The following is a 22,502-nucleotide window of genomic DNA, read 5'->3' as shown; positions in this document are numbered from 1 at the left end:
AGATAACATCAGTATTTGCTTTACTGCTTTTTATCTGTTTTGTAGTTTGCAGTCTGCAGTACAGGAGCAATGTGGTCATAAATTTGTATTCAATCATCACAGCTTGCACTTTACACGTAGCTGAAAGTTTGATGCTGGAAACAATTGGTTTGAAAATGAAACTCTTCAAGTCTTTCTAACTTTGCTTTGCTTTGACTAACTCTGCTCTAATTCTGGCTCACCAGCTTTGGACGTGGAAGTTTGGCTTGAAAATAACAGTTAATGTGTGTTCAGAGCAGTACAGGTTATCCAACAGCCTCTTACAACAATTATGAAATAAGGCAGAGTGATGAGCTACTCACTGACTTTGCTTTATATTCCCTCTTTTTATTACGGGATGATATTAAGTCTGAGCCATCACTGTCAGATTTTTAACAGAGGCCGTCTATTCTCTCCTCAGCTGAAGTCCCATCAGAAGGATAAGGCAGAAAATTGATTCACTCTCAGGTTTTATCCTCACAGTGCTTAAATCACAAGGACTTTCTTTCTTTCTTTCTTTCTTTCTTTCTTTCTTTCTTTCTTTCTTTCTTTCTTTCTTTTTTTCTTTCTTTCTTTCTTTCTTTTTTTCTTTCTTTCTTTCTTTCTTTCTTTCTTTCATTCACTTTGTCTCTCTGAAAATACAACTACACCTGTTTAAAAGCCTGAGCTGTATTGACTGTCTGGCTCTGAACTTGATTGGTTAATAGGAAAGGAGGTGTCATTCAGGTTTGTGTGGTTGTGTGTGTGTGTGCTTGTGTGTGTGAGCGTGTGTCTCCATCTCCTCCCACTTCTTGCCCCCCTCTGCCTCTGACCCTCTTCCCTCTCTTGCCCCATGCACTCCAGCCCTCTGTCTTATGGTGAGGATGGTGTTGGGTTCATACCTGCTCTCCCTCTGCTCTCTTTTTGGCAGTGACTATATCATAGAGGAGAAGAATGCTGTTTTACAGAAGAAGGAAAATGAGGGCTTTGGCTTTGTCCTGCGGGGAGCCAAAGGTGAGATACAAAAACACAAATACACACACACACACTCACATTCAAAACACCTTTGGAAAATCATTCATACTCTCTACCTACGTGTTTTCAGCGTGTGAGAGCTCTGAAATCAGAGGCAGTTTGTTGATCTGAGTCAGACTATGGCTCAGTCTGTATTGTTGCTGTGTGAGTCAACAACACGACCAGCTTTGGTCAACACTCAGCTGGTATACTCAGATGCACACAGGCTTCTATGTCAGTGTGCGTGTGTGAAAGTGTGTGAACGCACATAGCCCCTTTGGTGGCGTCATCCTTGGCTGAGCTGTCGGCTAGCTGTCCCATCTGTTCTCCACACATGGCGTTCAGCCTCAGTCGAGACACCCTCCTTTCTCCCCTCCTCTCTTATTTCTCCCATCTTTCCTCTGGCTCACCTTGTTCTTTTCTTCTCCTCCACCTCTCTCTCCTTCTTCATGAACTTCTCATCCATTAATTCCAAACCAAATTTACACTCTTTCACTTTTAACACCTTCTTGTTTTTCAAACCAAGATGGCCCTCCCTACATGTCTCCATCACGGCAGACTGTTTTTACTCCTGCACGTGCCAGCTCCCTGCTCAGGCTGGTTACCATGGCAACCCTTCTCAGGCACCTTGCCGGGAGTCTGAATGTGCTTTACTGCCTCATCACTCACTACCATGGATCCTGGCTCACCCCATTCCCTTCTACGCACTCAGTTTTCTACTCCCTAGCACCCTCACATATGCACACTCATGTAAACTCAAGCTTTATACAGACACACATGCACACTTAAGCACACTTATGAACAAATACAGATTGCAACACGCTTGAGAGCTTTCCTGTGTCAGTGTCATAGTTGCACCAAAACTGAATACAGTTTGTGGTAACACTCATGTAACAAAGTGTGCCTGTGTGCTTTACATTAGTGTGCATGTGGAATGGGGAAATACATGCAAAGGAGAAAGCGTAAGCATGTGCCTTTTCTACTGATCAGCTTTCACGGTATCTGATCAGATGAGGGTAAAATAAACTGTGACCTAAGGAGAAATGGGCTCCACTAGACTTCTGAAGGTTCACTGCGGTATCTGTTACCAAAACATTAGCAGCAGATCTTTGAATTCCTGAATGATGCAAACTGGGGCTTTGATAGAATGTACTTGCGTATCTCACAAATGACAGATTGAATAGCAAACTGCAGAGTTTGGAGACCAAGTCAACATTGTTGTGCCTCCCCAGGTCTCTTTCTTATTGCTCTAAGGTCTAGTTCTGATCTATGCAATTTTGACCCACATGAACTGCAGTTTCGCAGATGCTCTGACCCAGTCGTCGAACCATTACAGCTTGGTCCGTGTCAGTCATTCCCATCCTTCACTTCTCCATTTGTTTTTCATCACTCGTATCAACCTTGAGGACAACATGTTTCTTTGCTGCCAAACATATCCCCTCACCGATAGGTGCCGCTGAAAAAGATGATCATGACGTTCATTAAACTTGTCAGTTGTCATGATGTTATAACTGATGGGTTTATGTAACTATAAGAATACAATAAGTCAATCTCATTGATTCAACACCATGTGAAGAACTGGATTGAATTTAAAACCAAAAATACATGACCCTCAGGTTGAGTTTGATGATTAACTTTTTGTAGAAATGTGTAAGAGTTAGGGCTAGTCTTATTTTTTATGCTGCTGATTTTTCCCTTGACCTTCACGATGCGTGCAGAGCCACCCTTCTTCAACATGACTATTAAAACAACAATTAAACTATTTAAAACAAAGTTTTAAAACTTTCAGTTAAATATATGAATATCTGTTAAAAAGAAATTAATATATTCAATTCTTCAATGAATTTCATAAGTTCTCATTTAATGAACTTGTACTACAGATAGATAAATAATAAACTGACCACATACTGTGTATCATCACTTCATTGTTTTCAGCGGTTTGTCTCTGCTTTTCTTCTCAGCTGAGACGCCCATTGAGGAGTTCACCCCAACCCCAGCGTTCCCTGCCCTGCAATACCTGGAGTCTGTGGACGTGGAGGGAGTGGCCTGGAGGGCTGGTCTGAGGACAGGGGACTTCCTCATTGAGGTGAATTGAGGACAGCTTCCCACTTGTTCATCTGAATCTGTGTCAGAACTGACGACAGTAGTGATGGTCTCTGAAACAGCTGCAGGACTTTGTAAAATCCTGTGATGTTGTAATGAATACAAGAATATCTGCACCTACTCATTAAAGTCATAGAAAGCATGTATTGTCTGAAATTAATGCTTTAAAGCCTCATAAAAAAACATAATCTTGACAAATAGTTTGCAGCAGTATAATGCAAAAAAAAGTGTGGTGTGGTTATGTTCACCTCCTTTTTCTATCTTTGTGTACTCGTAGGTGAATGGAGTGAATGTTGTGAAGGTTGGCCATAAGCAAGTGGTATCCTTGATCAGACAAGGGGGCAACAGACTGCTGATGAAGGTGGTGTCTGTCTCACGGAAACCTGAGACTGAGGAGGTCGTTCGCAAGAAAGGTGAATATTTCTCTGTATTCTCGCTGTTAATCTTAAGAAAGGATATTGTGTGCTGAGGGATTTCTATGTTTAGGATGTTTAGGTTATTTAAGTTGAGCTGATTTTTGTTAAGTCTTATATAGAAAAGTCTTCTGTAAAGTAGCGCGGCCATAGAAGCAGATTTGGTCAAATGTGTGTTTCTGTTGTCCAGGTGATTTTTACCATGTTTTACTTGCTGTAAATTCATGCAGTTTCCATGTCAACCACAGCTCAGCTCCCACACAGTCCTGGCACTATGACCTCGGGACTGTGTATACTTCAGTTGTGTGTTTGTGTGTCTGATGGAGTGGTGTGGGCACCTCTCTTGAGATTACTGAGGTACAGAGACAGTGATAAATGGCTTTGACCGAGTTTCATTGAGACTGCAAAGTGTCATTAAATCCTGCTTCTCAGAGCCTGGTGCTTTTACTTGCTCTTTTTCTTGTGTAGTTTGTTTATCATTTGCTCATTCCGACTTTTTTAATGTGTTCCAGCATATGCAGCCATTCTGTTTGCTATTTCAACTTAACCACACATCAGTGGTGTCACTGCACAACTGAATAATAATTAATGGTATACAGGCATTTTAGAGTTAAATAGATTTCTTTCATGATGGTTTTACATCCTGTCATTTTGTGACGTGTCATTACTTTCATAAGTGATCTTGAAAGAAATATCTCTATTATATTTGTCTGCTCGTAATCCACAAATTAAAAAAGGAAATTTCCAGTTCCAAAATCAGACCGGAGGTCCCGTTGACAACAATACACTGGCTGAAAAAGTTTAGCAGTGAAAAACAATTTCTGTCCTTTCAACTGATGAAAAGGATTCTTTCTTCTTTATTTTGTAGTAATGGTGGAAACTGGAGCTGGCCTGTCAAAAAAAAGAGCAGAAGAAAGCTAAATGGGAGAGTGATAGAGCACGAGCTGAAGGCTAAAACACAGGTTAAGCTGTTTATTCCAACCCATATTCAGCAGTTGTTTTGCGGTGGCCTGTTAAAACTTGAGAGTCTGAGGTTACCTTTGCTCTGCTAAGTTAGGCTGTAGATAGTAGATGAGCGCTGGTAGGACATAACCCGGATTCACTAACGTCACACGTTAAAGACCTGTGGTCAGTAAACAAATGCAAACCTTGTCAGTTTTAATCCTGCTAAAAGTTGTCTTGAAAAAATGAAAGCAGTCTCAAAAAAGAGATCTGCTCTCCATTCAAGTGCCAGATGACTGAATTTGATAGACCTCACTGCGTCTTTAAAGTGCTGAGAAAGTTTGTGCTGGTTGTGATAGAAGGTGTCAGAGCACACAGAACGCAATATTAGGCAAGTAATTGTAATATTCTGGCTGATGAATGTATATTTTGTATATGTGTAAATATTATTACACAGCATCTGAGCTGAAAATATAACCTGCCTTCATATATTTTTGGGGGAAAAAAAGCTTAGTTTTAATATTGTTGTTTCATTAGGGGCTAATGTTGAGGTGCTCCCATTTGGCCAACCTCCCAGGCTAAGGTAGGTGGTGAGTTACATTTCTCACACAATCCAGACATCTGTGGAAAAATGGGATAAACACAGTTTAGTGTAAAGAAAAAGAAAGGTCAGGATTTTGTGTTTCTGTTCAACACTTACCTGGATATCTTCTCTTCTGTGTTGAACATTGCACATCTCAACCAAATTCCCACTTCCCCACTTTCCTCCCATGGGATCTGGGATATACCCTCCAAACCTCATGCACGCACTTCTGTACACACTTTAAGACAGGCAGACAAACACACATTGACAACACACACAACCATTGCACCATGCGGGGCCTCACTACTGCCACGGTTGCCATGGTGACTACACTGCACGTTTGAATTAAGTATTACATTAGAGCAAAAGCATCTCTTTCTCCCTCTCTCCCTCTCTCCCTCTCTCTCTCTCTCTCTCTGGCTTCGTTTTTCTCTCTTGTCCCATCCTCCTCCATCTCCTCTGCTACTGTACCAGAATATGCAGACTGGTGATGAAATGAAGATGTTTGATTTGGATTGTACCCAGAATCGTGTGTGAACACTGCTCTGCAGCCGCTGATGACAGCAGGATGGTTAGGCTCTAGTAAGGCACAGGGACATGTGTGGGATTTAGAGATCTGTCGCTGTACAGTGGTGCATTGACTGTTAGTCGGTCTCAGCTAGAGTGCGCTGATGCAGATGTATTTTGGGGTCTGATGGGGAACCAGGGCTTGTTACATATTTTGAAATGCTTGTGTGTGTGGCTTTTAGATCTCTTTTGCACTGCGTGGTATTTCCCAACCGGAATACTAAAATTTGTCTATAAAGACTGTTTGATGTGTCCTGATTGAATGCTATTTGTTGTTATTTATAAGTCAGTAAACTGTGGAGCTAACATTTGGTTAATGTATTTTACTTCTATCAGTGGGGCAGTAACAGACAGTTTCCCGTGCAGGTGGTAGTAATGTGAGGCTTCCATGGGCTTTCGGGTTTTCCTTATCTGTTGAATTTACTATCATCTCTTCATTGCCAGCCCACATGTCCTCATGTCTTCCCCCAGGGAGTATTCCCCATGTATTTTCATGTGGTCCCTCATGGGGGTGTCTAAGCATGCGAATCTCTGCCTGTGTATTTCTCTGTCTGATGCATTCCTGCTAAAATCCACAAAGACAGCACATTAAAAGTGAGATGGATGGCTTTCTCCCTCCCCCTGCCATCTTCTTTTTACTAAGTCTGCCTGTTGTGGCACATAAAATCTGCTTGGAGTGTGAGGAGAGGATAGAGAAATCTAGGAACACAACAAACAGGACTGCACTGTTCATTTATTTTCTTTGGGCTCCTCCACAAAGAGGAATTCTTGCATTGCAAAGACTGAAAAACGAAGAACCCTGAACAGAGATCGCCAACCGCTTGACAAGCTGTTGGTCCATCAGAGAACAAAGCATGAAGAAACTGGGCTCAAACCGCAGCCTGAACAGGGTCCTGAGCAAATGTGACGCGTCCAGTTCACATGAACTTGACCAGATTAAAGCAGCTAAGACGGGATGGGCCGGCCGTCTGGAGGATGCCAGGAGGGCGCTGAGCCGCAAAGCCAAAGGATCTTCATCACCCTCATTTGTATCCTCAACACCATGCCTTGTCTCCACAGCTCCCCCGCCACCCAAGAGGGCTCCAAGCACCACCCTGACACTGCGCTCAAAGTCCATGACAGCTGAGCTGGAAGAACTGGGTGAGTGCCAGAACACTGGCATGCAAACTTCTTTACTCTCTTCCTCTTTTTCTCTCACATTTCAGACTTTCCTTTATCATTAAAGCTTGCTGTGTCTCTAACTCTTAGAGTAGTCACTTCTGTTGGCTTGTTCTTGTCATTTTCCCTCCACTGCTGACTCAATCTTTTTTCCACCAAGCTTCTGCTCGTCGGAGAAGAGGAGGTGAGTCTGAGGCAAGAATTGACACCCCTTTAAACATCATTAAGATGATTTATCACTGTTATGTCAATCTAAGAAGTTGATATACAGCAGAAGACCTGAAAAAAGTGTTTGCTCCCTGTCTGTCTCTTTCAACTCTTACTTCTCTTCACTTAATCAAGGATCAGCTGTGTGATTGTACTGGGATAATGCATCCATTTTGAACAGAACCATACAGCATGACCTCATTGTAGTGTAAATCCTTTTTAATCATATGTTGTATTCTGTACTGTGTCAGCAAAATAGATGACACATTTTCCTGGCATTGGTATTTAGAGCTCATTCTCTCTTTCCCAACAGAGAGACTAGACGAGATGTTGGCATCCCAAGAGTCAATGTTGCGTTCTCAGCCCTTGGAGGCAGATTACAGAGCAGCCACTGTCAAACAAAGACCTACCAGCAGGAGAATAACACCAGCAGAGATCAGCGTGAGTGCACACAAAGTGCTCTGGCAGACAGCATATGCTGCAACATGCTCACAATCAAACTCAATCTGAGAATCAAAAACCATTACTTTGACAACACTTTATGTCCGTGCTGCTTTGTCATGATGTTCTGTATCAACACTTTACAAAACATAAAGAGCCTGAAGGCATCAAGACTAAATGTTATTACTGGGTAAAATGTTGGTTTTCTTTTGTAGTCACTATTTGAGAGACAGGGGATGACTCTACATGGAGCTCTTCACCCAGGCATTGAGAGAGGTCACATGCCGGTACCAAAGGGGATGTCCAGGACCAAGTCTTTTGGTAAAACAATCACCCATCCTGTACATTTTCAAATCAGGTGAATGATAGTGTATCTTACATGAAATATGCTACAGGGCAATATAGCATAAGATATCCAAAGAACATAAGATGATAAGGCTTTATTAATTTTACAATAAATATATCACTGCAGAAGCAAAAAAAACATTTACACCAAAGTAGATATTTTGAATAAACTGAAGATGAAGCTGCAGCCTCATTAGCATAAAGTATAGATGAAATACAATGAGTATGAGTTGTGTTCAGTCTAAAACATCAGTAGTTAGTATGTAGTTGTACAAATAAAAAAACATAAATACATTGTTGATAGTTTTTCAGCTGTATTGTTAGATGTATGTTAAAATAGTCATAATGTAAGTCCAAATTTAGATGTCTTACTAAAATACAATTTATCCAGGTTTGAGTAGAGATGGATACCAAATTAGGTACTTTTATAGGTCACGACCAAATTTCGTCTGTAGTATCGAGTACTGATTCATGTAAAAAAGCTGATTTTCCATGCTAGACATTGCAAGTTTATATATTGAAAAGTAAAAATGTTAAATTACAACAACTTTGAGATTTTATTATTGAACAAATTAATATTTAATACCACAGAAACACACACGCAAGTACTGAAATTTGGTCCTTTAAGTACCGATACAGATTGCTAGATACTGGGGAGCCGTACTGTATTGTTTCAAATGTGAAAGATACCCATCCCAAGTTTTGAGACACCAAATACATTATTTAGAGTGAAAGTGAAGAGATTTACAGATGATGTCACAGTTTTGAGGCAGCTGTGGATCTGCTTTGAAGATGAAGATGAAGCAATTCTTCTGCCTTTGTTAATTATTTCCTGTCACCAGGTGATCTGTGTTCTTCCCTCTGTTACCAGGTGCCACTGAGGAGGACCGGCTGTCTGCCCTCGCTGCCGAACACAGGTTCCCCCGCAGTTCCTCCATGACAGACAGCCTCAGAGACCACTCACAGCCCCATCCCATCCCTCCACCTCCACAAATGGCACCACCCCCTCCACCATACTACTTAGACACTGGTCCTCCACCAGCCTTCTGCCCTCCTCCGCCCCCATCTAGGACACAGAGCCAGGGCCATGAGCCTGGAGGGCGTTCCAGCTTCAAACCCTCCTCCTTGGACCTGCCTTACGAGGCTGCCCAGCGACAGGCTACACACATCGAGAGACAGAAGAAAGCCCGTTCTATGATCATTCTCCAGGACTCCTCCCATCTACCTGTCGAACCCACGGATATTCCCCGTCCTTCTGCTGCTACTCCACCTGAGCGAATCAAAAGGAAGGGTAGGGTTTTTGACAACCCTTATGCTAATGTAGGTCAATTTAGCATTGGACTTTACACCCCCACCAAACCCCAGAGGAAGAAAAGTCCCCTGGTGAAACAGCTACAGGTAAGTTTCCTCAAGGAAATGCTTTAGTTTTTCTCATTTTTTGCCTCAAGTTCTTTGATGCATGTTTTTTCTTGTCTTTCTGCAGGTGGAAGATGCACAAGAAAAAGCAAGTTTGGCCTTAGCTGCTGTCCACTCCAGAGAGAGCTCACCCTCAGGACGACACCCACACACCCATGGGCACACACATACCAGCCGTGCAGACTACTACCAGCAGCAGCTGATGGCTGAGCGAGAGCGTCTGCGTGCCCAGGGAGAGATGATATTTCAGGGTAAGGGCCCCTTCGCTGCTGCAATTGCTGGAGCAGTGAAAGATCGTGAGCGTCGCCTGGAAGAAAGAAGGAAATCCACTGTCTTCCTTTCAGTTGGGACCATGGAGGGGGCACCCATCACCAGCTCTGATTCCCCCTCTCTAACTCAGTCTCATTCCATCGATGAACGAATGCTCACCCGAGAGCTGGGACAGCTGCCTCCCCCTGCCTTGGCCCTGAGCCCCTCACCCAGTGGGACCACCTTTATCCATCCGCTCACAGGAAAGCCCCTGGACCCCAACTCTCCTCTGGCTCTTGCGCTGGCCGCAAGGGAGAGGGCACTAACCTCACAGAGCCAGTCCCCCACTGGCAGCCCAGAGCCTAGGACTAAACACGAGCGGGCAGGCCAGAGTGTGATGTTCATTGACCCTCAGACCAAAGAGTCTCCACATGGGGATGGTGCACACCCATCTCCCCCTTTTTCACCCAAAAGCGCCAAGGCAGTGGGTTATGGAGATGGATCCTCTCCAGCATCAATACTAGTTCCCCAGCCTACCAAACCACAGTGGGCTTCGTCAGCATCCTCAGTATCATTTAGACAGGAGATGGAGGCGCGAGTAGAGGAGAGGAAGGAGGAGAAGAGACTGGAGGATAAAAAAAGCATGTTGATCAGTATTATGGATACGTCTCAGCAGAAGACAGCGGGACTAATCATGGTCCATGCTACGAGTAATGGCCAGGCTGTTGGAGTCGGTTCAGAGGTAGAACAGACGCCTACCCTAACATCCACTGAGCCCAGTAAATCTCCAAGTCCACGGGCCAAATCCCCAAGTCCAACAGTATCAAAGGTGCAGCTCCAAGCCCAGCCTCAAACTCAGCATCCTGCCAGTCCAGCCCAAGAGAAAGGTCTGGCTCAGGGAAGCTCAGAGGAAGATGTGGACCCATACACGGTGACCCTGCCCCCTGCAATGTTGTCGTCCAGTGATGAAGAGACAAGAGAAGAGCTGCGTAAAATCGGAGTCGTTCCACCACCAGATGAGTTTGCTAATGGGCTGCTGGCACAGGCACAGGTAACGCCAGTGCCCTCACCCAAACCTGCCTCCACCCCAACCACCCCAGTAACACCAACACCCCAAACCCCCTCAACCCCTACCACTCCGACAGTGACCCCAACACAGCCTCAGCCTCCCCAGCCCCCACCTCCACCCAGTGCAGCAGCTGTCTCAGGGAAGCCCTCTGAACCTCTGGAGCCCCCACAGGTGGGCGAGTCTTGCTCAGCAGCTGACTCAGGTGTGGAGGAGGCTGATACCCGAAGCTCCAGTGAGAGAGAGCGAGACCACCACCTCGAGACCACCAGCACAGTCTCTACGGTTTCCAGCATGTCCACGTTGTCCTCAGAAAGCGGCGAGCCTGCCGACACACACACCACGCACACCTCTTATGCTGACGGGCAGACTTTTGTGCTCGACAAGCCGCCAGTGCCTCCTAAGCCTCGACTTAAGTCCCAGATAGGAGGCGGTAAAGGCCCCGTCACCTTCAGGGACCCTCTGCTGAAGCAGAGCTCTGACAGCGAACTGCTATCACAGCAACAAGCTGCTGCCCTGGCTGCTGCAGCTGGAGGAGCCGGGCTGCCCTCAGGTGGTTCAGCCTCAGTGACTGGACTAGCCCCCACCAAGCCACGTTACCTCTTCCAGCGGAGGTCCAAGCTGTGGGGGGATCCAGTAGAGCCTCGTGGGCCAGGAGTAGGGCTTGGTATTGGAAGTTTGGGCAATCTTGGTGGACTGGGTTTGGGGCTGGGTGCAGATGAGGGAACAAAACCATCTGTTATGGGGGAGCTAAGTTCACGACTACAGCAGCTAAATAAAGACACTAGGTCATTGGGAGAGGAACCACTCGGAGCATCACTTGACCCTGGGAGGAAGTCTCCGGTGGCAGGTGCCAGGTAAGAGGAAAACCAAACAAGCCAAATTAGTACATGTGAAGTAATTACATCATTGCTATGTGTTATCACCTGGTGGCAGAGGCATCAGAGTTTGGTAACCAAGTAAAAACTTAACTGTACTCTGAGAGGAGAATCAAACTTATTAAAAAAAAATGTGTGTAAGGCGTAGACTTGATATTTCTAGATCAACAGCATTTTGTCTTACTCTCAATAATCCAGTCCTGTGTCAACAGTTGCTAATAATTTATGGTTTATGCAGTCACAAGCCAGCTGGAAGAAGGATAAGGGACACAGAGGTTTTTATGAGTAAAAAGAAAGTGATTGCTGTATAGTTATCTACAACTATTTCATAATTTAGTACAAAATCTTATTATAATTATATTTTTTGAATATGCTAATGATGACATATTTAAGCCAGTCCACTGTGTTTGTGTGAAATAGTGAGATCAGAGGTAACCAGCAGTGCTTGTATTAGCACCTCAGACAATATTAGTGTTACAACAGTAAGCCTTACCGTTAGACGACTACAGAAGGGTTCTCTGATGCACAGTGCTGCTTTTTTTATCTGTGGGTTTCTTTTTCTAATACCATGAGTACAATAAAGTCCTTTATTATTTCTGCAGATGTGAGGACACCGAAGAAAGTAAACCTTAAGGTTATAGCTTCTAGGGTAAACTTATTCATTTTTTTTACTATTTTTTTTCCTAACAAGCCTATTCACTAATCCAACTTTAAGAGAATAAACTTTTTATTCCTTTATTTGTATCTTCTCTTAAAAATAATGTTACCTTGTTTGCATCACCTGATTTCAACAACTGTTTATTCTACTAAGATTAACAACCATAAGTTAGTCGAAGTCTATAAGATAATGTGTGTGTGTGTGTGTGTGTGTGTGTGTGTGTGTGTGTGTGTGTGTGTGTGTGTGTGTGTGTGTGTGTGTGTGTGTGTGTGTGTGTGTGTGTGTGTGTGTGTGTGTGTGTGTGTGTGTGTGTGTGTGTGTAAAGCCATCATTGATAGGACCAGAGTTAAACGTCTGAGATGACACGTAGGATTGTGAGGGCACTTGAAGTGTAGGCCCTGGCACACTAAGGGGTTGGGTTAGGCGGTTGGTTGTTATGGTTGCGCTTGGGTTTAGAGGTAACACAATAATGATACCTGTGATGTTCCTTTAGTTTAGAAGTACACGTGTGAGTGTGCAGTGGATTCATGTTGATGCAAACAAGGTAACAATGCTTGGAGGCATGCTTTCCTGGAAGCCTCTCCTCATCTCTAACACACACCCCCACTGTTGGGATAGCCCCTATGCCCTTGCTAGCCACCTCTCCAGCCTTTCCTTCAGCTTTTCCCTGAGTCTTTGTTCAAATAGAAAATAATACATCCACTGCTTGTTTCTGCCATCACTGATATGTAGTTGATAAGACCAGAAACTTGTGTTTTTCTTCTTATCACTATCCCTGCATCCTACTGTGATATCAGTGATAACCTTCATAGATTTAAGGATGTATTTTCACAGGTATTTGAACATGACTGAACTATAAAGGTGTGTCATGTTAAAACCATCCCCCAATGAGCTCTGCATCAACAGTCATGTCAGCGACGACACTATTTTGTCCAATGTTTTGAGGTGTTAGTGAAGTAAGAAAAAATAGGAAAGTCTTTTTCTGATCGACTTGTCTCACAAGTTTTCCTCATTTAAAGAATGAAGTTAGATGTGTTTTTATGGCTTGGAAGTTCTGAAGCTGACAAATTAGGTTTGAAGAACAAATCCTGTTGTTTTTGTTGTTTTTTGCAGTTTTATGTGACTTTAAGTGATGTTCGTTTTGATTTGCTGTACAGGAGAGTCATTTATACCCGTGGTTCATTAATTCAAAACTAATCTAGCTTTCAAAGGCAGCAGGAGTCTCTTCTCTTGTCTCAATCCGTAGAGTAAATAAAGGGGATTTATTTTCTCTGCACTGCACTATTGATCAAGAGGAGCTGAAGGATTTGAAGAGACATCCTAAGAGTTCAGCGACATAAGAACAGGTTAAAGAAGTGTCACATTCACCTCAGTGTCTTAACATCAACAAGAACAGCTAACCGACTCCACACAACATTAAATTCAGTGCACCACTACATCTAGTTTTCCAATCCAAGGAATTTAGTTTAAAGCAACTGTTAGAAAGGTTTGCACCTCGTAACCACAACTGGTGATGGTGTAGTTTTGTGTTGACAGAAGTCTGCTGCCCTCCTTGTTGTTGCTTCTGGACATCTTGGATGGATTTTCCTCCAGTACCTCCATAAATGTAGTGCTTTAAAAATAAAACAATTCTGTAAGCATAGTTTTTTATTATCTGTTGTAATAGTTTCATAAACATATTCTGTGCTCTTTTTACCAGTGTTGTGCTGTTATAAGTCAGCATTGTCCGTTTCCAAAATAATTTGGGGTGAAAATCTCATTCATCCTTATTATTTAAGACTTTGCACTCTCTGTGTGACCATGAAATAAATCGTAGCGTCACCATGTGACAGTGAGACAAAGTCACACCATACCAATCCATCTTTGAGCTGTTCCTCATTAACAACATCATCTGTAGAAGAGCTGACCACGATATCAAGAACAGCATGTCATGTAACACCAACTCCTGGTTGGGCTCATCCTCCTCTGGGAATATGCTTTCAAAGTCACCCTTCCCTCACCCATCCTGACTGTTGATTGCTCTCAGATGTGACAGAGATGACCATGCACACCATTATTTCTCTCTTTCTCTCTCTTTGTCTGCATTTGTTTCTCCTCACCCACTGCAAAGCATCCTAGCACCTTTAATTCGTAGCTCCATCACTTCAACCATCCACTGTGCTCCCCATTTTAATCTACACATGCTGCTGTTTCTTGTCTCCTTAGTATTCATCCCGTTCACATGCTGCATCATAGCTTTGGGTGGTTTATACACCTGTGGTTTCCATTTTGTTTTAGTTGTGCCCTTTGGTTTTCTGTTCTTCTGTTTTATGTAATTTACTCAACTTTGTTTGGTTTTTCGGTGATTGTGTTGAGCATGGCCATGATCCCTGACTGTCTTGCTTATTAGACTCTGTAGGTTGCTAAAACAATGACAAAACAGGAAATTGGGCAATTTCGTGCTGAGAGTACACAACACAGATTAATCCTGAATGCAGTGTAGTGCATACAGTGTAAAAACTGTCTAGTTTTGAATGATACCTAAGTAAATATATGTTTACCTCATATATATATACAATGCTTTTAGTCAAAGTAGTTTCAAAATTAACTAGAAAAGTCAAGGGACATGTGCCTGCCTTTAGTTTGTTTGTTTATTTGTTGTTTGTTTTCCTTTTTTTGTGCAGTGTTTGATATGTGAATAGTGTGCTCATTTCTCTCATGTAGCCCACTGGTCAGACCTTCAGTGCTGAAGCCTGCTGTGCTGTCTGTCACGTTTAGACTTATAGAAAGACCTTCACAACACTTGCACACACAAGAAATGCTACACTCCTACGCCAACACTCACACACACACACACACTGACTCACATACACACAAAGCAGAGACAGCAGAGTTGGCTGATGTCGACTCTAAGGCTGGTTGGCAGGCTGCGTCTCATGGAGTGATGCTAACATTCTCTCCCATTGCTCTCTCTCTGCTCACCTTGCATGCTCCGCCCTGCTGCTCTGATCTGATTGGTCTAGAACTGACTGTGCGCCCAGGAGGGCAGGACGACTGTGTAAGTGCGCATGGAGCTCATCTCATACCTGTCAGCTCCCGTAGTCCGATCATTTTCCCAGCCTGTGCGCTGTGTAGTTACCTTTGTTCCATTCTAGTCTGTAGTTTAAATCTCATCCATGTCTGAGTATCAACACACATGCAGGGGAGGGAAAACATGTGCCACAACTCTACATAAAACTCTCTAATGTGCATGATCAAATCAGAAATCATTGGAAAAACTCTTTCCTCATCCAGCTTGTACAAAGCTAGTGTCACCCTTAGTCCTAAATCCATCCTTCTCCTCCTCCCCTACCACCCTCACCTTTATTAGATCAACAGTAAAACTAATAAGCCTATCAAACACTTAAACATTCATAAATTTACGTACAATCAGTTTCAAAGAGTGGATCAAAATTAGAAAGTTAGAAAAAGCAGAAGTGAAAAAACTGAAGTGTTTCTTAAGTGTCGGAATTATTGCCTGTTTGGGTTTTTACTGATCGTACTACAGGGGATCTATTCCCCAGATAGCAGACTTCCTGCAGTGAGTTAAGTTTAAACTGAGCTTCAAAAGTAAATAACTGCAATTTGATCAAAAAAGTCACAAAGCTTTAAAAAGCAGTCTACAGATGTAAAAAGCTTGTCTTGTTTGTTTCTATTTTATTATTTGTAAGAAAAGAACAAAACTCTTTCTCATGCAAAGAGTTTTAAGGAAACATAATAAGTCATGCTGTAGATCCCTCCACTATAGATGTAAGCAAATGTTTCTGTGAGTGTGTGTATGTGTGTAGTGGGTATGGGGATGTTTGGACGTATGAAATCAATGCTGCAGGTTTTTGATGACAACCATTAAGTATCAAAGAAAATGTTTTCTTATTTTGATATTCTAACTCAAACCTTTTCCTTTTTGTGGTTCATTTCAGCAAGGCATACCTGGAAAAAGTTGCTTTTGATTTTCTTTATTAGAGTGAAAGGACTTTCTTCTGTTCTGTTTGGTTCATGTTTTTGTGTGTAAAAAAAACTCTTACACTCTCAAGTAATGAGTGCAGCTTGCTGCTTTGTAGTTGCTGTGACGTGAGACTTACCCAGTTATAATACTTTTAACCTGTAGCTCACTGTAACATAAAATTAAGAAGTTCTAGTTTTATTTCTTATTTCTTCTCCTTTATTAACACTCTGTCTGTTTGTCTTTCTGTCTGTCTGTCTGTCTCCACCAGACTTTTCAGCAGCCTAGGTGAGCTCCACACCATCTCTCAGAGAAGTTATGGCACCACATTCACCATCCGCCCTGGTAGCCGTTACCCCATGACCCGACGAGCCCCAAGCCCAGGTTCAGGCTCACCTGACCGGGGTGACCCTCTTGGACGTTACTCAGGCTTCGGCCTACCAACCTCACCAACTACACCGCCACAAACCATCCTCAAATCCTCAAGCCTCAGCCTTCCCCAGGAACCTAAAGAAGTTCGCTTTGTAATGAGGAGCTCCAGTGCTCGTTCCCGCTCTCGCTCCCCATCTCCGTCGCCTTCCCATTCCCCGGGGCTGGGGTCACCACTTCTAGCCCTCCGGCCCTTCCACCAGAAACCGCTCCACCTTTGGAACAAGTACGATGTGGGAGACTGGCTGGAAAGCATCAATCTGGGGGAGCACAGAGCAGGGTTTCAGGACCATGAGATCGAAGGCTCTCACCTCCCCGCTCTCACAAAGGATGACTTTGCTGAGCTGGGAGTGACGCGCGTTGGACACCGCATGAACATTGAACGAGCCCTAAAACTTCTGCTAGAGAGCTGACCCCTGCCCTGAGCCACAACAACACCGAGAGAGATGAGATGAAGAAGACGTGCAAGAGAAAGAGTGAAAGAAGAGGAACAATAGGGACCACTCCTCTTTTACTCTGGCTGCTTTTATGTTCTGCATCACAAATGTTTACTTGTGGTCCTTAGCCACACATTTTGTTCCTGTTCTGCATTAATACCCTGCACTTGGCACTGCACTGAAGAGGAGGAATCAATCCATTCATCCCTCTCCACTCGACCCTTGGTGTATGGTCACTTCCTTCATCGGATGAGACAAGACCTGGAAATGTGCTCCTGCAGAAAAGAATCGCATGAGCTCCAATTAAAACATTTCATTTGTGAAAGCTTCAGTTATTCCCTGAATAACACCCACACAGTCTCTCTCACTATTCCCTCCTCTCCTCTCTACCTCTACCCCTCCATCTCTTAGGCCCATGGAAGCCTTTTTGCAGTACGAGTGAAGGAGGAGGAGGAGGATCTTTTTTTGTTCAAAACAGAAAGCTCAGTTGCCTTTCAAAATATTTATACAGAGATCATCAATGATGAACACGGGACTTTAGACATAGAGTTGACATAGCACTGAACAGGTGTGTCTTCTCTATACCTGCTGTTGTTTTTAAACCGAAGACTCGCGAGCCCAGAGGTGGAGCTCCACAAAGTAAACCATGGGAGAAACCCCTCTGCCTTGGTATCTAGACTGTGCTATCTATTATATTTGGAGAATGTTTAACCAACACTCGTGGCTTTTTTCATAATCAATTTTTTGGTTTTCCAAAGGGAATATTATATAAAGTATTATGAAATATTATATATATATATATATATGTACTGAAATATAGCTTTCCGAAGAAAAGACAATGTTGCAAAGAGGAAATGTAATAAATTAATCTGCGCCTGTTTTTGGTTTTTAGTATAGAAGGCAGAGAAATCTTTAAATTTATTCCACCAATAGTTTACTCATTTCTACCAATTATATATACATATATAAATATATATATTTGAAATTTGAAAAAAAGTATATAGATATGGAAATGAAAGTTTTTGTCATAGGTATACAGTTTTCCTTATGGTCACCCTTTCTTGAAACGTAGCATGAAGCATCATGTCTTGGACAGAGAGTGTGTTTATTTGTTTTTATTTTCTTACGGTCTTCCTTCATACTAAAGGGCATCCCGTAATGTGAGGCTGAGACCCCAGCTAACTCCTATCCCTACTGCTCCAGCTACAGATTACCATGACCTGGTTCTGACTCTGCTTTATCTCCAGAAACACAGAGTGAACGATGACTGATTGAAAAAGTGACCTGGTCAAAGGGGGCTCTTCATCTTTTGCCTGTTAATCACTCAGGGATGGAAGTTTGAGGCACTAGCATGGAGATGTTGTTTTCATACCATCCTTTTTGATGCTTGCCTGTGAGGACAGTTAATCACCACAGTTTGAAATGTTCTAGAGGGCTAGTGAAATTTCCATCCCTGTAACTCCTGATGGTTCTTCTTATTCCAGGCAGGTGAAGTGAGAGGAGGAGGTCAAACGTACAAAACAGAAGGATTTTTCTCAGCACCTTAGCCCAGTTGTTTCAGAGCAACCTTACTAAATAAGCTTGGATCACATCTTATCAGAGGATTGTTCAAAAGAGAAAAAGGATTTTGTACTTGGATAAGGTAATCCAGTTTTGTTTTTTCTTGATAAACTCTGAATGTGTCATTCTGAACTTGGTGTCTAGAAAGTTTTAATGTAGAGTCCAGCAACAAAAAAATACTAATTTTTTAGATTTCTGTTGTTGTTGTTGTTGTTGTTGTTGTTGTTGTTGTTGTTTTATTGTTTTTATTTTTTTAATTTAACTTGTATCATAAACACAGGGACATCAGAGACACCAGTTCAGTAAAACACAATTTTCCCTCATAAAGTAATTCACTGAATATTACTATATTTTTTGGATATCATCAGTATTCATTTGGTTATCTTGATGGTAAGGTTGTCAATCCCATTCTGCCCTGAGAGAAACCAGACAGAAGTAAGCTGGATTGATTCTTGCAGCTATTGCAATTTCCAAACACTCATAATTCTAATCCAACAGGATGTAGCTTTTTGAACAACTGGGCTGGGTGGAGGAGCAATGATCCTTAAAGAACCAAAAAGCCAAATCACTTAGCGATGTTATTTTCACAGCAGAGGGAAACAGCTATTATGTTTCAAGAGTGTGAACCCAGTTAAAGCTTTAAATGTTGAACTAAAATGTCCTCGAAAATCTACTTGAGTTAACCACCTTGGCTTAACTTAGGGCCCGTGCCCTTTTCAAATGCCACGGCGAGACACGTGTCTGTAGTCTGTCAGGCTGTCGGGATGGGAAAGCCTCGGAAAGGAAAATTCAGTACATTACAACCTGGCTGTGTCTTGCAACATAGCTGCTTCCCTGTATCTCTGCGGTTTTCTAAGAGAGTAAAATATTATAAACATAAGCAGTCAGAACTATAAAAATAAGACCCAGGTTGTAAAAGCAAAAAAAAAAATACAACTGAATTTTCCTTTAACAATACAAAATCTACAATTGTACTCATGAGTAGCTTCTGCTGGCAGTGAGAAACAGTGAGTTTTATTCACGCAACAAATAGCATTTTATCCATGGCTTTCCTCTTACAGAAGGCTGCCAGGTAATCTGAATTACTTCTAAAAACCTCCGCACATCAGCAGATTGAGTACCCCAAGGCTCTCCACTTGGCGAGAAGTTCTGTTGCATCTTTTTCTTTTTAGCTAGCGGTTTGTAAAAGCGGGTGGTGAACCTAATGTTGAATTTAGGTTGTAGGAATAGCACTCACTGCCTCACTGTGACCTCACTGATTTTTTTTTCTCTTGACTCCAGTGTTACAGTTTATCTTCTGACTCATTTGATCTCTTTGTTTTATTTTGTTTGGTTGATGATTTGTTACCCTCGGACACTGTGGGTAGATTTTGTAGCGTGTGAAACATAATACTTAAATCTTTCACTCATTTGAACTTTAGAGTGACAGAAAGGTGAAAAAAAATATTCTGTCCATTCTAAATGTACTTACACATGTAAAAAATGAACAAACTACAGATATTGCTTTTTTAAATCACAAGCAATGTATATATGATAGATTTCATATAAATTTTTGAAAAAAGTATATAGATCTATATATGAATGTTTGGCATATATGCATAGTTAACCACCTGTGGTAAAGGTGAGCAGATTTTATTCTTTCTATGAACTCTTGAACTTTTGAACTCTGAACTATGAACTAGGGGATGATTTGCACAAAACAAGGTGACAAGGTGCTAACATAAAAGCCACCCAACGTCCAAGCGCATGCGTGCATCTGGATTCCCTGAACCTCCCTGTGTGGTCGTTCCTCTTCACCATGTACGTGTGAAAGTGTGTGTGAGCGTGTGCTGATGCTTGTTTATTTTGTGCGTGCTTGTTTGAGAGAAAGAGTGTGTGATTGATTGATTGTTAGGGTTTACATCTTTGGAGTTAGTCCACTATAGCCTTACTGTATTACCATCAGAGATTCCCGGCAGTGGCTGTGTCACACACATACACACACTCACACTCACACAAGAAACACACACTCACACTCACACTCACATAAGAAACACACAAACAGGAAAAATGCACACATACACCCATGTCTAATTTCACAGTGATCATTTCCTGCATACTTGTTTTGATGCGAGTGACGTCTTTTGAAAGTGGACTGCTCTGACAGAGGCAGTGAGGTATTAACACAAAGTATTGAATGAAACCATTGTGACATTTTTTATGACTAAAACAACTAGAGCTCTTCTTGTAACTGTGTGGCTTACACAGTGTCACTGTTTTGTACACCCATTCCCAGGTGGCATTTTTGCGCTTCTTACCCTCCACTCTGTCTGGCAGGCCTCCTTTTTCCTTTTTCAGACCTTCGGTTTCTGAGTTTTGAGATGCGATATGAGGTGATCCAGTGAGGAACAAACAACACAAAGGAAAATGTGCCAAAAAATAACTTAACTTTTAACTGTATATTTGTCTTTGCTTTAGGACTATCTTAGTTACAGCATTCTTGAGCTGTTAGACTCAATAATATGGTGCCATCTCCTGGAAATCTTGAGAACTATGGACATTTGTTAGATACTTCTGTATTTCTGACAGGTGGAAATGCAGTCATTGTTATCTTGTGAATTAGCAGGCTATTGCTTCTGTATGTATAGATATAACGTGTTATATCTATATATATTCTAAAAAGCCTGTGTTTAACTACCTGTGAGCTTTGCATTAACATTTCTATTTAAATTTTGAGACAAAGTATCACAACTGCTTGACTTTACTGTGATGAAGGATATTATCCAGCTTGGCTTACTGTTCCCATAAAAATCTATGAAACACAGACACCTCTGAGGTGAATGTGTACAGTCTTAAATCATACAGGCTGGCCTGGTTTGAGCTCAAACAGCTGTAGTGAATACCTGGTCGGACGACTGTGTATGTTTACCACAAATACAGATGCAAAATGATGCTACCGAACAATGTGTAACAGACTTACACACCATTAGGGTCAAATAAGTTCAGTGAAGGGTTATCTTTGTCTTATTTTCTAATCAACAAAGCACAATCTACATAGCGTAGGGGGAGCAGTGTAACCTTTTTAAAAACCCACTGGGGTCCGGTCACCAACTGGAACCAGTGATCTTATCATCAAAGGGGTTTTTCTTTCATTGTTGTTTTTCTCCTTGTTTGCACTGTGAAGTTTAGAGCGGTGGATGTATCACTGCAACGTCTCAGCCTTGTCTCACAGCTGAACATCCCACTATCCAAAAAAACCCCAGAACATCAGTCACACTTTATTTGAGCAACCTCTTAATACTCACAGCGTTGGGTAAAAGCCCTCTCCCTTTGAATACACAAAGCTCCAAGTTTAAATGATAGCTAACCAGAAGCTACCTGGTGTTCTTCATGCAAACAGAGCAAGGGTGATGATGAAGTTTGAGGCAAGATCTGAGATGTTGCCAAGGATATCTCCACCACAGAGATATATGTTTGTTATATTATGTAATAAATTTTTAATTAAAACATGAACTGAACCGAATTTTATTGTCATAAATGTCTGTTCTAGTGTGATTTATTTCAGGTAAATATCCCATTGGACTGTCAAACTCTAAAGGTAGGGTCTACAGGAATTTTCGTTATTTGTTAGTAAACACATAATTCAACTGGGCTCCTCCTCCTTTGCTCAGTGCCAGTCGTAGCACACACCCACTGCCTCCAACTGTGACTATGTGAGCACACCATAGACTGCATGTACATAGTCCCCGCGGGGTCACCCATCAGCCAATTTGCGGACACAGCCACGTTGGATATGACGCCGGCTTTCAGCTTCCTTTCGAACAGCTACAGGGCGCCTGTCAGTCACATGAGCTGAGCTGTGTCTGATTGGACAATCAAATGATCCTAATAACTTTTAAAACCACAGAGTTTGAAAAAAAAATCACCCACTGTACAGTGTGTGCCGATAGCAAAATCAACGTTTCAGACCCAAGCCGTTTTTTGAACCAGGCTGTTAATATGCTTTTTAATGCCATAAAAGTCTTTTTTTTTGGCTGTGTGTTTATGTGACTTCCGGTCTTTCTGGAGCCACCCTCAAGCGGATTCTCGATGAACAGCA

At 42.3% G+C, this 22,502-nt stretch overlaps 1 protein-coding gene across 8 annotated transcripts in view; it reads left to right on the top strand.

Annotated features, from left to right (window-relative positions):
* shank3a (SH3 and multiple ankyrin repeat domains 3a) overlaps positions 1 to 21,926 on the top strand; it is a 138,796-nt gene extending 116,870 nt beyond the window's left edge. For 3 of the 8 annotated variants that reach the window (XM_074676997.1, XM_074677004.1, XM_074677000.1), the window contains 10 exons: positions 929 to 1,011; positions 2,973 to 3,097; positions 3,392 to 3,527; positions 6,679 to 6,759; positions 6,938 to 6,961; positions 7,298 to 7,425; positions 7,641 to 7,746; positions 8,642 to 9,168; positions 9,254 to 11,358; positions 16,270 to 21,926. In XM_074676997.1, the coding sequence (XP_074533098.1) occupies positions 929 to 1,011; positions 2,973 to 3,097; positions 3,392 to 3,527; positions 6,679 to 6,759; positions 6,938 to 6,961; positions 7,298 to 7,425; positions 7,641 to 7,746; positions 8,642 to 9,168; positions 9,254 to 11,358; positions 16,270 to 16,840 (3,886 nt within the window). In that variant the 3' untranslated portion in view covers positions 16,841 to 21,926. Of the gene's footprint in view, positions 1 to 928; positions 1,012 to 2,972; positions 3,098 to 3,391; positions 3,528 to 6,678; positions 6,760 to 6,937; positions 6,962 to 7,297; positions 7,426 to 7,640; positions 7,747 to 8,641; positions 9,169 to 9,253; positions 11,359 to 11,981; positions 12,029 to 13,573; positions 13,656 to 15,039; positions 15,075 to 16,269 lie in introns of those variants that run through there. The other 5 variants (XR_012598873.1, XM_074677001.1, XM_074677002.1 and 2 more) reach the window with 5 other exon arrangements.
* The last annotated feature ends 576 nt before the right edge of the window (positions 21,927 to 22,502 follow it).

Source organism: Halichoeres trimaculatus, unplaced genomic scaffold (genome assembly GCF_033239565.1).
Source record: "Halichoeres trimaculatus isolate MK-OKI-2021-1 unplaced genomic scaffold, fHalTri1.1 fHalTri1_scaffold_10, whole genome shotgun sequence".
NCBI lineage: Eukaryota > Metazoa > Chordata > Actinopteri > Labriformes > Labridae > Halichoeres > Halichoeres trimaculatus.
This window is presented reverse-complemented; position numbering and strand designations above follow the sequence as displayed.